The following is a 15,690-nucleotide window of genomic DNA, read 5'->3' on the forward strand; positions in this document are numbered from 1 at the left end:
AGACTGTGCCAGGTTGGCAGAATCAGACCTCTGAGATCTAGTTCTATGTCTTAAAACATCTGCACTATCAGTGTATACATGTCCAGGAAACTGCTCAGGGACATCCTATTAGGTTGGTGCAAAAGTAATTGCAGTTTTGCATTGTTGAACTTTGCTGCTCGATATTGGAATACCTTCTTAAATAAATATGGTTATGTTATACATCATTTTAATGTACATTTCTCACTTTATGTTTCTTTGCTAATTACTTATTACTTGCTGTTTATTTTATATTTATTTTAGACTATAGAAATGATATTAGACAAAAAGCAAATTTGAGGAGTTTTTTTATTTATGTTCAAAATGGGTTGTAAAGCAGAAGAGACAATTCATAACATCAATAACACATTTGGCCCAGAAACTGCTAATGAGCATACAGTGCAGTGGTGGTTCAAGAAGTTTTGCAAAGGAGACAAGAGCCTTGAAAATGAGGAGCCTAGTAGCTGGCCATCATAGGTTGACAATGACCAACTGAGAGCAATCATCGAAGTTGACCCTCTTACAACTACATGAGAAACTGCCAAAGAACTCAGTGTCAACTATTCTGTGGTCATTTGGCATTCAAAGCAAATTGTAAAGGTGAAAAAGCTCAGTAAGTGAATGCCTCATGAGCTGACCGAAAATTTAAAAACCATTGGTTTGAAATGTCGTCTTGGCTTATTCTGTGCAACAACAGTGAACCACTTTTCAATTAGATTGTGATGTGTGATAAAAAGTGGATTTTATACAACAACCGACAGTGACCAGCTCAGTGGTTGGACTGAGGAGGAGCTCCAAAGCACTTCCCAAAGCAAACTTGCACCAGAAAAAAGTCATGGTCACTGTTTGGTGGTCTGCTGCCCATCTGATCAACTCCTGCTTTCTTAATCCCAGCAAAACCATTGCATCAGAGAAGTATGCTCAGCAAATTGATGAGATGCCCCAAAAACTGCAACACCTGAAGCCAGTATTGATCAACAGAATGGGTCCAGTTCTGCTCCACAACAATGCCTGAATCCATGTTGTACAACCAATGTTTCAGAAGTTGAACAAATCAGACTACGAAGTTTTGCCTCATCTGCCATATTCACCTGACCTCTTGTCAACTGACTACTACCTTCTCAAAGTATCTCAGCAACTTTTGGCAGGGAAAATATTACCATACCCAGCAGGAGGCAGAAAATGCTTTCCAAGAGTTTGTTGAATCCCGAAGCGTGAATTTTTATGCTACAGGAATAAACAAACGTATTTCTCACTGGTAAAAATGTTTGATTGTAATGGTTCCTATTTTGATTAATAAAGATGTGTTTGAGCCTAGTTATAATGATTTAAAATTCATAGTCTGAAACTTCAGTTACTTTTGTATCAACCTAATAGTAGCCTTGGGCTTTTATAGGCTTTTTCTTCTGTTGTTATTTATCTTTTTTATAGTCACTCCCTGGGTTATCTGGAGAGAAGCCAGATTGCTGGTAAAATTAGGCTCCTCCTTGGGAAGTTGTTGTTCAGTCACTCAACCATGTCTGACTCTTTGCAACCTTGTAGACTGCAGCACACCAGGCTTCCCTGTCCTTCACCATCTCCTGGAGTTTGCTCAAACTCATGTCCATTGAGTTGGTAATGCCATCCAACCATCTCATCCTCTGTCATCCCCTTCTCCTCCTGCCGTCAACCTTTACCAGCATAAGGGTCTTTTCTAATGAGTAGGCTCTTCGCCTCAAGTGGCCAACATATTGGAACTTCAGCTTCAGCATCAGTCCTTCCAATGAATATTCAGGGTTGATTTCCTTTAGGATTGACTGGTTTGATCCCCTTGCAGTCCAAGGGACATGTATGGGAAGCTGTACATGAGTCCAGTTGGATAAAAGACGATACTCTGAAGTTGAGATGAACAATCTACTCGGTGCAGCTGTACATTCCAGGATAGGCTGTGGCCAAAAGTTGATTGGTGTGCTCATTAGTGGGGCTTTGGTCTGAGACATAGAATAGACTATTTTAATTTCATTTTGTTGAAGTTGCATACTTGTGGTCACTTTAATCCTTTGAAGGAAAGCATCAGTGGCAATGTGATCACATCAGAAGTCAGATCACACATAAGGTTTCAATTTAGGGACATTTTTTTAAATAATGTGATGTGCTTCTGAAGAATGGCTGTTATTTGACCAGAGGCATTCCTAGCATGAACTGGTACTGCAGTTCCCACAGTGGCTTGACTTGAATGGTCCTGGGTGGCCACCATGAAGTCACACAGACAGGACCAGAGCCATGTGGGGCCTGCCATACATACTATAGTGACTACACTCCCTACCTCCTACCAGACAGTAGTGATACCAGCCCAGACCTCACCTCCCTATCAACAGTACTTTAAGCTAATATTCTGATCCTCATATTGCCAAAGCATGATTGAAAATTTTGTAACCATTTTATAATGGCCTGCAGTTACACTGTTAGTTCATATGCTTAACAAATTAAAATTAGTTGTACTCCATGTAATAGAAAACTTTATCTCTGTTGCTTAAACAAAATTGCAAGATCTGTTTTCAAGGACTAGTATTGTGGTTTTATGATCATCAGGCTCTGCCATCACCCACGTGGCTGCCACATTGTGGTGCAGTTATCACTTCAGCATTTCAGACATTGGGAAAGAGCTGGGCAAACAGGGGCTCACCTTTTCCATTGAACAGCATTTTGTAGAAATTGTAATACCCATCATTTTCACCTGCATTCTAATGGCCAATAAGTAAGTGCAGGGGAGGCTGGAAATTTAGTCTTCATTATGCATGGCCATGTGGCCAATGGAAAAATTGGAGCAAGAAAGAAGTCCACATATTGCAGACTACCAGCAGTTTCTGTCCCATACACTTTAGGGGATGCAGGAAAAAAAACTAAGGAGAAGAACAATTTATACAATTCGAAAGACCTAAAACTCAGTAATCGCTGAATCTCTAAAGGGACATAAGTTGTAATTATATACATTTCAAAGTATGTAGGTGCTTTTGAACTGCTTGGTTTTACCTAATTTGCTGTAGAAAGAGCATGCTGTCCCAAGCTATGTTAAGAACACTCTGTTTCTCTCTATAGGTTAGAACTATATCTCTAGTGGAATTGCCAGGTTAAAGGAGATGTACATGTACATTTTGATTGATAGTACCGAACTGCCTTCTTAAATCCTTTTACCATTTTACATGTTGGGCAGATTTTTATAGTTGAGACTGATAGAAAAAAAGCAGTGGTAAAGAAATAGCTATATTTTATGTTCTTAAATAGTTTTAAAAAACAAAATTTCCACTAGAGGGAGATGTTTAGCTATCAGAAAGTTTAAAAGTAATCTAATAAATCTATCTTACTTTAGAATATTGTTTTTATGAAATCATAGTAGTACAGTGTTAGAAACCACAGGTGACCTAAAATCGTATAAATCAGATGTTGGGACCAAAAGTAAACTGATAGATTATCTGGCTCAACCCTCTTACTCTGTAGGGAAACACACCCAGAATGTTTGAATGATTACCCATGTTGGCACAGTTCTTCTTGTCATATGCAATTGGAGCATACAACTCTTTTCTCCAGATTTACTGTCTGATGTTGTTAGTGTTGTTGTACTGTTTGTGAGGAGTTGCAAGAATATTAGAATTAACATGTATCAGCATTCATAGTCCATGTAGCACAATAAATCAAATGGGTGGCAGTTTGTGGAATAAGAGACAAATTGAATGTATTTTTGTAACTGCTCTCCCTGAAACCCAAAGAACTGGAAAAAATGATCCAAAAATAGGGAACTTTTTAAACTAAAAAGAATATTTGTCTTGGTACAAGTTCAACTACTGGGAGCTATAAAAAATGAAATTGACAGCTTGGGTAATCACAAAGTTATGTGAGACAACCAAGAACAATGGCAGGGTTGAACAATAAGGTTCACCTCCTACACAGAGCCAGCCCTTCAAAACTGAAGAGGTGGCTGTTTCATCTAATGCATAGAAGCAAACAAAGACAATCAGGTAAAATGAAGAAAGATAGTAATATGTTTGAAACAAAAAAGAACAAGATACAGCCTCAGGAAAAAAACCTTAATGATGCAGAGATAAGTAATTTACCTGATGAAGAGTTCAAAGTAATGGTCACAAAGATGCTAACAAACTCAGCAAAAGAATGCATGAATACATTAAGAACTTCAACAAAGATATGGAAAATATAAGTTCCAAACAGAGGTCCCTGAGTTGAAGAATACAATAACTGAATTGAAAAATATGTTAGAGAATTTCAACAGCTGACAACATGAAAGAGAATAAAAGATCAGTGAACTCAAAGACAGGGCACAGAAACTCACCAGATCAAAGCAAAAAGAGGGAAAAAGAATGAAGATGAAGGTAGCCTAAGGGATTTATGGGATAAAATGAAGCATGCTAACATTCACATATAGGCATCCCAGAAGGAGAAGAGAAAGGGTACAAAAACATACTTAAACAAACAATGGTGGTAATTTCACTTCCCTAAACTATAAAAACAGTTCTTCAGATCTAGGAACCCCAGAGAGTTCCATGTTAGAGAAACCCCCCAAAACCCCACACAGAGACACATTAAAATCAAAATACCAAAATTTGAAACCCAGAAGAGACTCTTAAAAGCAACAAACAAGAGAAAAACAATTGTTATATATAAGGGAACCCCCTAAAGACTTTCAGCAGGTTTTTTAGCAGAAACTTTGCAGGTCAGAGGAGAGTGGCAGGATGTATTCAATGTGCTGAAAGAAAATAATTTCCAACCAAGATTAAACTTGGCAAAGTTATGATTCAGAATTGAAGGAGAGATAAAAGAGTTTTGCAGATAAGCAAAAGCTGAAGGAGTTTATCACCACTAAACCAGCCTTAAGAGAAATGTTAAAGGGATTTCTTTAAGCTGAAAAGGTCAGTAAATTGGTAACAGGAAAACACCAAAGTATAAATCTCACTGGTAAATGTAAATATATAAGTTTTGTTGTTCAGTTGCTAAGTTTTGTTGTTCAGTTGCTAAGTTGTGTTCGATTCTTTGCAACCCCATGGACTGCCGCAGGTCAGGATAGGTAGTGAATTAATCACTTACAAAGCTACTATGAAGGTCAAAAGAAAAAAGTAAAAACAACTAACTACAATAATTATTTATGGGAGTATGGCTGAGTCCCTTTGCTCTCTACCTGAAAATATCACAACATTGTTAATCAGCTATATTCCAGTATCAAATTAAAGATATGAAACCCAAAGATAACAGAAGGAAGGGAATAAATAACATAGACCAGCAGAATTGCCTGGCGGTCTAGTGGTTAGGACTCTGCACTGTCACTGCAGAGGGCCTGTGTTTCATCCCTGGGAACTAATACCCCACAAGCCATGTGGTATGGCCAAAACAAGGAAAACTCTGAACATAGATCAGAGCAGAAATAAATGAAATAGAAACTAAAAAGACATTAGAAAAGATCAATGAAACTGCCGCTAAGTCACTTCAGTCGTGTCCGACTCTGTGCAACCCCATAGACAGCAGCCCACCAGGCTCCCCTGTCCCTGGGATTCTCCAGGCAAGAACACTGGAGTGGGTTGCCATTTCCTTCTCCAATGCATGAAAGTGAAAAGTGAAAGTGAAATCGCTCAGTCGTGTCCGACCCTCAGCGACCCTATGGACTGCAGCCTTCCAGGCTCCTCTGTCCATGGGATTTTCCAGGCAAGAGTCCTGGAGTGGGGTGCCATTGCCTTCTCCACAATGAAACTAAGAGCCGGTAATTTGAAAAGATAGTCAAAACTGAATAAACATTGAGTTAGACTCACCAAGAAAAAGAAAAAAGACTTAAAAAAACCAGAAATGAAAGAGGAGTCATTACAGCTGCTACCACAGGAATACATAGGATCATAAGAGACTACTATGAACAGTTATGCACCAACAAATGGATAAACAGCTAAAAACAACCTTCCAAGGCTGAATCAGGAAGAAATAGAAAATCTGAACAGACTAATTACTAATAGATTGAATCAGTAATTTAAAACCTCCCAACTAACTAAAATCCAGGACCAGATGGTTTCACTGATAACTGTACCAAACATTTAAAGAATTAATACCAGTGGTTCTAAAACTATTCCAAAAAGCAGAGGAAGAGCACTTTGAACTCACTGTATAAGGCCAGCATTACCCTGATACCCCAAACAGACAAGGGCACAAGGAAGAAAATTATAACCCAATGTCCCTGGTGAACATAGATGCAAAAATCATTAATAAAATATTAACAAACTAAATTCAACAATGCATTAAAAGGATCATACATGATGATCAAGTGAAATTTATTTCAGGGTTGCAGAAATTGTTAAAAATTTGCAAATCAATTGATGTGTGCATCACATTAACAGAAAAATAAGGATAAAAAATATGATTATCTCAATACATGCAAAAAAAGCATTTGATTAAAGTCAACAACCATTTAGCAAATTTAACCATTTAATCATTTCAACAAAGTGAGTATAGAGGGGATATACCTCAAAATAATAAAGGATAAATATGGTAAGCTCAACAGTGAAAATAACTCTTCCTGTAATATCTCACTGGAGTAAGAAATGGCAACCCACTCCAGTATTCTTGCCTAGAGAATCCCATGGACAGAGAAGCCTGGCGGGGCTACCATCTGTGGGGCCGCAAAGAATCAGACATGACTGAAGTAACTTAGCAGTAAGATCTCAGATAAGACAAAGGATGCCTACTCTTGCCATGTTTACCCAACACAGTATTGGAAGTCATAGCCAGATCGGTTATATTTTTTTAAAAAAGGACTTTGCTAGTGGCACAGTGGCTAAGAATCCACTTGTAGTGGGCACAGGTTCTGTCCTTGGTTCAGGAAGATTCCATATGCCACAAAACAACTAAACCCATGAGCCAAAACTACTGAGCCCATGTGCCCTAGAGCCGGTGCTCTGCAGCAGGAGGAGTCACTTCAATGAGAAGACCACACAACACAACTAGAGAATAGCCCCCACTTGCTGCAACTAGAGAAAGTCCACACGCGGTAATGAAGACCCAATGCAGCCAATAAATAAATAAATTTAAAAAATAATGAAAGGCATCCAAATCAGATAAGAAGTAACAATGTCACTGTTCATAGGTGATATATGTTGTTATTTATAGAAAACCCTAAAGGCTTCCTCCCCACCAAAAAACTGTTAGAATAAATGAACAAATTTAGTTAAGTTGTGGGATACAAAATCAATTAATCTGTTGCATTTCTATACGATAATAGCTACCAGAGAAATTAAGAAAACAATTTCATTTACAATAGCATCACAAAGAATAAAATACCTACAATAAGTTTAACCAAGGAGATGAAAAGCCTATGCACAGAAAGCTATGATATTGATGAAAGAAGTTTAGAACAGAAGTAAATAGAAAGATATTCCATGCTTGTAGATAGGAAGAATTAACATTGTTAAAATGTCCACACAGCCGAAAGCTATATACAGATTCAGTACAATGCCTACCAGAGTTCTGATGTGTTCTTCACAGAACTAGAAGAAACTCCTACAATTTGTTTGGAAGCACAAAATATCTCAAATAGCCAAAGCGGTCTTGGGAAAGAACAAACCTGGAACCATTACACATCTTGATTTCAAATTGTATTACAAAGCTATAGAGATCTAATCAATATTGTCTTGGCATAAAGTGGACGCATATGTCAATAGAACAGAATAAAGAATCCAAGAAATAAACTCATACATATGAGTTAATTTATGTCTGCTTACCTGATAACTCAGTTGGTGAAGAAGCCGCCTGCAATGCAGGAGACCCCAGTTCAATTCCTGGGTCGGAAAGATCCACTGAAAAAGGGATAGGCTACCAACTCCAGTATTCTTGAGCTTCCTTGGTGGCTCAGCTAGTAAGGAATCGCCTGCAATGAGGGAGACCTGGTTTCGATTCCTGAGTTGGGAAGATCCCCTGGAGAAGGGAAAGGCTACCCACTCCAGTATTCTGGCCTGGAGAATTCCATGGACTATAGAGTCCATGGGGTCTCAAAGAGTCAGACACAACTGAGTGACTTTCACTTTTATGTCAAAAGAGCCAAGACTATAGAATGGGGAAAGGATAGTTTCTTCAATAAATGGTGTTGGGAAAACTGGATAGCCACATGCCAAAGAATGAAACTGGACCACTCTTACATCATACACAAAACCTAACTCTAATTAACAATTAACAATATTAACTCAAAATAGATTATAAATTTGAATGTAAGACCTGAGACCATAAAAATGCTAGAAGAAAACATAGGTGGTAAGCCTCTTGACATCACTCTGACAATGACTTTTTAGATTTGACACCAAATGCAAAAATAAACAAGTGGAACTATATGAAACTAAAAAGTTTCTGCACAACAAAGGAAACCATCAACAAAATGACAAGACTGAATGGGAGAAAATAGTTGCAAATCATATCTAATAAGGTATTAATATCCAAAACATGTAAATCATAGGCTTTATAATGACAAGATAATTTGCCTATTCTAATGGGTAAAAGGCCAAAATCCAACATACACACACATACTCAAACAAAGACAAGATATTCCTCTGAGATTTTTTCTTTCCTTTCTTTTTCTTTTGTCTGTGTGGGTTATCATAGCTTTATATGAGATGTAGTTCACATAACATATAATTTATCCATTTAAGGTATACATTCAGCAGTTTTTAATCTGTTCAGATTTGTGCAACCATCACCGTGTCCAGTTTAGAACTTTATTACCTCAAAGAGAAACTTCATGCTCTTTATCACCCCTCATTTGCCCTTCTTCTGCCCAAACCTGACTTATCCATATATCTTCTGTCTCTATAGATGTGCCTATTCTGGGCATTTCATAAAAAATGGAGTTACATAATTTTTGGTCTTTTTTTGACCAATTTCTTTTACTTAGCACCACTATTTTCAGGATTCATTCATTCATGTTATCACATGTATTGTTACTTCATTCTTTTTTTCTAGCTGTGCTGTGAGGATATATCACATTTTGTTTCTTCATTCATCAGCTAAGAAACATTTGGCAGCTTGTTTTTTCCTTTTGGCTGCTATGGATAACACTTCTGAAACTACTCATGTATAGGTTTTTCGGTAGACATATTTTTCATTTCTCTTGTGTATATCTAGGTAGAGAATTACTATGGGGCTTCCTTGGTTGCTCAATGGTAAAGAATACACCTGCTAAGCAGGAGACCACCTGCAATGCAGAAGACTTGGGTTCAATCCTTGGGTTGAGAAAATTCCCTGGAGAAGGAAATAGCAACTCACTTGAGTATTCTAGCCTTGAAACCCCGTGGACAGAGGAGACTGGTGGGCTACAGCCCTTAGAATCACAAGAGTTGGACACAACTTTGCGACTAAACCACCAGCACCAGAAAATTACTGGGTCAGATGGAAGTACCAGATATGACTAGTATGTTGAGCATTTTTTCATAAGTTTATTGGCCATTTGTATTATCATCTTTGATGAAATGTATGTTGAGATCCATTGCCCAGTGTTTAATTGGGTTATTTGTCTTTTTATTATTGAGTTGTAAGAGTATTCTGGAAATTTGTTTCTGATTAGATGTGGTAGTAGATGCCCACAGTCTTCTTTAACTACAGCTGCTCCTAATAATTCCCACTATATTCTTGAGCAGCTGAAAAACTAAACAAAGATTACAAGCCATTAATACCCATTTTCCAGCAGCTGAAAATACTGAAAAGTCAGATACACCCAGACAAATGGGGAAGAGTCAGTCATTTATCTGCTCATCCTGTATCCTTAGGAAATAGCAGAAATTGCTGGATCTACTCCTGTAAACAAAAAAGATCCACAGAGTACACAGCACAAAGATGGTACAGAGTTTGTTCATCATCATTTAGGATTCTTGCCATGAAAGGAATTAGAAAATGGAGTTAAAGTCTCTTTGAAAGAATGAATCCAGGAAATGCAAGAACATGCTATATTGTAACTGTTTACATTCTCAAATGAAAACATTCAAAAAAAACTGAATAAAAGGGAAAGACAGCTGAGAGAAAGAAAGGAAGAAAGAATAAAATGATTATAGTGCTGAAAGCTAAATTAGGAGTAGCTAGGAGTAGAATATAGGAGAAGGCAATGGCAACCCACTCCAGTACCCTTGCCTGGCGAATCCCATGGACAGAGGAGCCTGGTGGGCTGCAGTCCATGGGGTCGCATAGAGTCGGACACGACTGAGTGACTTCACTTTCACTTTTCACTTTCATGCATTGGAGAAGGAAATGGCAACCCACTCCACTATTCTTGCCTGGAGGATCCCAGGGACGGGGGAGCCTGGTGGGCTACTGTCTATGAGGTTGCACAGAGTTGGACACGACTGAAGCGATTTAGCAGCAGCAGCAGCAGGAATAGAATATGGAGGATAGGCTTGAGAAAAACCACAAGTACAACTGAAAAGAAGAAAAATCTGGAAAACAAAATGAAGATTTGTGTGATTTTTTTCCAAAAAACAATCAAAAAAATGAAACAGAAATGATAGGTAAATATATAGCATGAGAAAATTTACTAAAGAAGAAAACCTTTATTTTGTACCTCAAAATATTTAACAGTTTATTTAACAATCCTCATTATTGTATATAGTGTTGTTTTAGATTTTTGTAGTAAGGAGCTGTTAGGCTTTGTCTTCATTTCATATTTCTTTAAAGTACAAATTGGTGTAGATGGTAAAGATCTGCCTGCAATGCAGGAGACTGGGGTTCGATCTCTGGGTTGGGACGATACCCTGGAGGAGGAAATAGCAACCCACTTCGGTATTCTTGCCTGGAAAATCCCATGGACAGAGAAACCTGGTGGGCTACAGTCCATGGGGTTGCAAAGAGTCAATGATATATTAGAATTCAAATTGCTGAGGCAGAGAGTATAAACTTTTTAAGTTATGCATTATCAAAATGATGTTATAGATTAACATGTCATCTCATTGTTTTATATTTACATTTATCCTGTCAGAGTGAACTTTTTTTTTCCATGTAACTTGTCATTTACCTAGTTTTTAGTTTTTAGTTCATGTTCTTTGCCTTTTTCTTTTAAGTTTTCATATCTCCTTGTCATGTTTATAGAACAAATTTTCCTTGTTTATTACTTTTCTTTTAGTTATGTCATTTTATAGCAATAGTTTGTATTTTTATGTAATCATATTTGCTATTTTGTTGTTGCTGTTTACTTAGAAAGTTCTTTCTCACTCAGTAATCGGTTAAATGTCTATATTTCTTCCTCATATTTTATGGCTTCAGTGTTTACATTGAAGTAAGTAATTCACTCAGTGTTCATTTTCTTTTCTTTTTTTTAATTTTATTTTTATTTTTATTTATTTTTTTATTTTTTCCTAATTTTATTTTATTTTTAAACTTTACATAGTTGTATTAGTTTTGCCAAATATCAAAATGAATCCGCCACAGGTATACATGTGTTCCCCATCCTGAACCCTCCTCCCCCCTCCCTCCCCATACCATCCCTCTGGGTCGTCCCAGTGCACCAGCCCCAAGCATCCAGTATCGTGCATCGAACCTGGACTGGCAACTCGTTTCTTACATGATATTTTACATGTTTCAATGCCATTCTCCCAAATCCTCCCACCCTCTCCCTCTCCCACAGAGTCCATAAGACTGTTCTATACATCAGTGTCTCTTTTGCTGTCTTGTACACCGGGTTATTGTTACCATCTTTCTAAATTCCATATATATGCGTTAGTATACTGTATTGATGTTTTTCCTTCTGGCTTACTTCACTCTGTATAATAGGCTCCAGTTTCATCCACCTCATTAGAACTGATTCAAATGTATTCTTTTTAATGGCTGAGTAATACTCCATTGTGTATATGTACCACAGCTTTCTTATCCATTCATCTGCTGAAGGACATCTAGGTTGCTTCCATGTCCTGGCTATTATAAACAGTGCTGCAATGAACATTGGGGTACACGTGTCTCTTTCCCTTCTGGTTTCCTCAGTGTGTATGCCCAGCAGTGGGATTGCTGGATCATAAGGCAGTTCTATTTCCAGTTTTTTAAGGAATCTCCACACTGTTCTCCATAGTGGCTGTACTAGTTTGCATTCCCACCAACAGTGTAAGAGGGTTCCCTTTTCTCCACACCCTCTCCAGCATTTATTATTTGTAGACTTTTGGATAGCAGCCATTCTGACTGGTGTGAAATGGTACCTCATAGTGGTTTTGATTTGCATTTCTCTGATAACGAGTGATGTTGAGCATCTTTTCATGTGTTTGTTAGCCATCTGTATGTCTTCTTTGGAGAAATGTCTATTTAGTTCTTTGGCCCATTTTTTGATTGGGTCGTTTATTTTTCTGGAGTTGAGCTGTAGGAGTTGCTTGTATATTTTTGAGATTAGTTGTTTGTCGGTTGTTTCATTTGCTATTATTTTCTCCCATTCTGAAGGCTGTCTTTTCACCTTGCTAATAGTTTCCTTTGATGTGCAGAAGCTTTTAAGGTTGATTAGGTCCCATTTGTTTATTTTCATTTTGTTTAGGTTTGGAGTGAGGATCTGAGGCATTCTTTTAAGAAATAACCCAGATCTTCCCTAGTGGCTCAGTGGTAAAGAATCTGCCTGCTAATGCAGGGGACACAGGGTTGATCCCTGGTCTGGGAAGATGCCACATGCTGCGGGACAGCTAAGGTTTATACCACAACTACTGAGTCTGTGCTCTAGAGCCCAGGAGCCACAACTGCTGAGCCCATGTGCCACAATTACTATAGCATGAATGTTCTAGAGCCTGTGCTCTGCAGCAAGAGAAGCCAACTCAGTGAGAAACCTGTGCCCCCACTTACTGCAACTAGAGAGAAAGCCCATACAGCAATGAAGACCCAGTACAGCCAAATAAATAAATAATATTTTTTAAAAAGAAGTAACCCTTTTGCACAGTGAAGAAAATCATAAACGAAAAGACAACCCACAGAATGGGAGAAAATATTTGCCAATGAAGCAACTGGCAAGGGATCACTCTCCGAAATAAACATACAGCTCATACAACTCAATACCAAAACAATGAACAACCCAATCAAGAAATGGGCAGAAGATCCAAATAGACATTTCTCCAAAGAAGACATAGAGATAGCAAGAGGCATATGAAAAGATGTTCAACATCACTAATTGTTAGAAAAATACAATCAAAACTGCAATGAGGTATCACCTCATGGATGATTCTGGTGATGGTCAGAATACCCATCACCAAAAAATCTACAAAAACCAAATGCTAGAGTGGGTGGAGAAAGGGAACCCTCTCACACTGTTTGTGGGAACGTAAATCAGTACAACCGTTACGGAGAATAGTATGGAGGTTCCTTAAAAGACTAAAAATAGAGCTGTCAATCCCATTGGTGGGAATAAGTCTGAATAAAAACGTGGTTTGAAAGGAGTTTTTATTGTTCAGTCACTAAATTGTGTCCAACTCTTTGTTGTTTCACTGTTTCCACTTTTTCCCCATCTGTTTACCATGAAGTGAGAGGATGGAATGCCATGATCTTACTTTTTTGCATGCTGGATCTTAAGCCAGCTTTTTCACTCTCCTTATTAACCCTCAGAGAAGGCAATGGCAACCCAATCCAGTACTCTTGCCTGGAAAATCCCATGGGCGGAGGAGCCTGGTAGGCTGCAGTCCATGGGGTCACTAAGAGTTGGACACGAGGACACAACTGAGCGACTTCACTGTCACTTTTCACTTTCATGCATTGGAGAAAGAAATGGCAACCCACTCCAGTATTCTTGCCTGGAGAATCCCAGGGACGGGAGAGCCTAGCGGGCTGCCATCTATGGGATAGCACAGAGTCGGACACAACTGAAGTGACTTAGCAGCAGCAGCATTAACCCTCAGCAAGAGTCTGTTTAGTTCCTCTTCACTTTCTGCCATTAGAGTGGTATCTTTCAAAGGATAATGTACCCTGGTGTTCATTGCAGCACTGATTACAATAACCAGGACATGGAAGCAACTTCAGTGTCCATGGACAGAAGAATGGATCAAGAAGATGCGGTACAATGGAACATTACTCAGCCATAAAAAGGAGAAATAATGTCATTTGCAGCTACATAGATGGACCTAGAGATTGTCATACTGAGTGAAATCAGATAGAGAAAGACAAATGTGTATCACTTGTATGTGGAATCTTAAAAAAAAAAGGTACAAATGGAATTATTTTAAAAACATAAATAGAGTCACAGATGTAAAAAACAAACTTATGGTTAATAAGAGGAAGGGGGAAAGGGATAAATTAGAAGATTGGGATTGAGATGTTGTTGTTTAGTCACTAAGTTGTGTCCAACTCTTTGTGGCCCCATGGACTGCACACTAGGCTTCTCTGTCCTTCACTGTCTCCCAAAGTTTGCTCAAACACATGTCCATTGAGTCAGTGATACCATCCAACCATCTCATTCTCTGTCGCCTTCTTCTGCCCTCAGTCTTTGCCAGCATCAGGGTTTTTTCCAACGAGTCGGCTCTTTGCATCAGGTGGCCGAAGAATTGGAACTCCTACTTCAGCATCAATCCTTCCAAAAAATATTCAGGATTGATTTCCTTAAAGATTGACTGGTTTAATCTCCTTGCTGTCCAAGGGACTCTTAGTCTTCTCCAGCACAACCGTTTGAAAGCATCAATTCTTCAGCACTCAGCCTCTTTTATGGTCCAGCTCTCACATCCATACATGACTACTGAAAAAAACATAGCTTTGGCTATATGGACCTTTGTTAGCAAAGGATATCTCTACTTTTTAATACACTGTTTATGCTGTCTAGATTAGTCATAACTTTTCTTCCAAGGAACAAGTGTCCTTTAATTTCATGGCTGCAGTCACTGTCCACAGTGATTTTGGGGCCCAAGAAAATAAAGTCTTTCAGTATTTCCATTTTTTCCCTGTCTATTTGCCATGAAGTGACAGGATCAGATGCCATGATCTTAGTTTTTTGAATGTTGAATTTTAAGCCAGCTTTTTGACATGTATAGACATTTTACATATAAAATGGATAACTAATAAGGGCTATAGCACAGGGAATTCTACTCAGTACTCTGTAATGATCTATATGGGGAAAGAATCTTAAAAAAAAAGACTGTGGATGTCTGTGTATGTATTACTGATTCACTTTGCTGTGCATTTGAAATTAGCACAACATTATAAACCAACTGTACCCCAGTAAAAAAATTTTTTTTAAGTAACCCATATTTGCAGTACTTTTTATTGGTTACTTTTCCTATAACTTAGTGACATTTCATTTGGCGTATTTTGAAAAGTAGTTTTTTCTCCTTATTTAAAAGTTGACTGTGCTTTGATAAAAAAAAAAAAAAAAAAGCTTTTTTTTTTTGTTCTTATTTTAGGATAAAGAGAGTTTATCTTCTGTTATTACTGACCTCAGCATAATAATGGAGCCTACGGAATATTCAGAATTAAGTGAATTTGTGTCTAGGTAAGATATTTACTTATTTTTATAAAGATATTTCTTTCAGCTTACAATTTTAAGTTTACCTGTTCTTTTTCTTGATAAGTAAATATCAAAATGCCTCTAAAAGCATAACACCGGTTTTGGTCCTGATACGTAGGCACTGTGCTAAGGGGGAAGTGAAATGAAGTGAAGTTGCTCAGTCGTGTCCGACTCTTTGCGACCCCATGGACTGTGGCCTGCTATGCTCCTCCATCCATGGGATTTTC

The 15,690-nt window shown here is 38.0% G+C and overlaps 1 protein-coding gene across 2 annotated transcripts in view; it reads left to right on the plus strand.

The window, feature by feature from the left end:
- The window catches only part of CENPP (centromere protein P), a 235,597-nt gene that overhangs the window by 22,015 nt on the left and 197,892 nt on the right, over positions 1 to 15,690 (plus strand). For both annotated transcript variants that reach the window (NM_001105615.1, XM_024995503.2), the window contains 1 exon segment: positions 15,360 to 15,448. In NM_001105615.1, coding sequence (NP_001099085.1) covers positions 15,360 to 15,448 — 89 coding nt within the window.

Source organism: Bos taurus, chromosome 8, assembly GCF_002263795.3.
Source record: "Bos taurus isolate L1 Dominette 01449 registration number 42190680 breed Hereford chromosome 8, ARS-UCD2.0, whole genome shotgun sequence".
NCBI lineage: Eukaryota > Metazoa > Chordata > Mammalia > Artiodactyla > Bovidae > Bos > Bos taurus.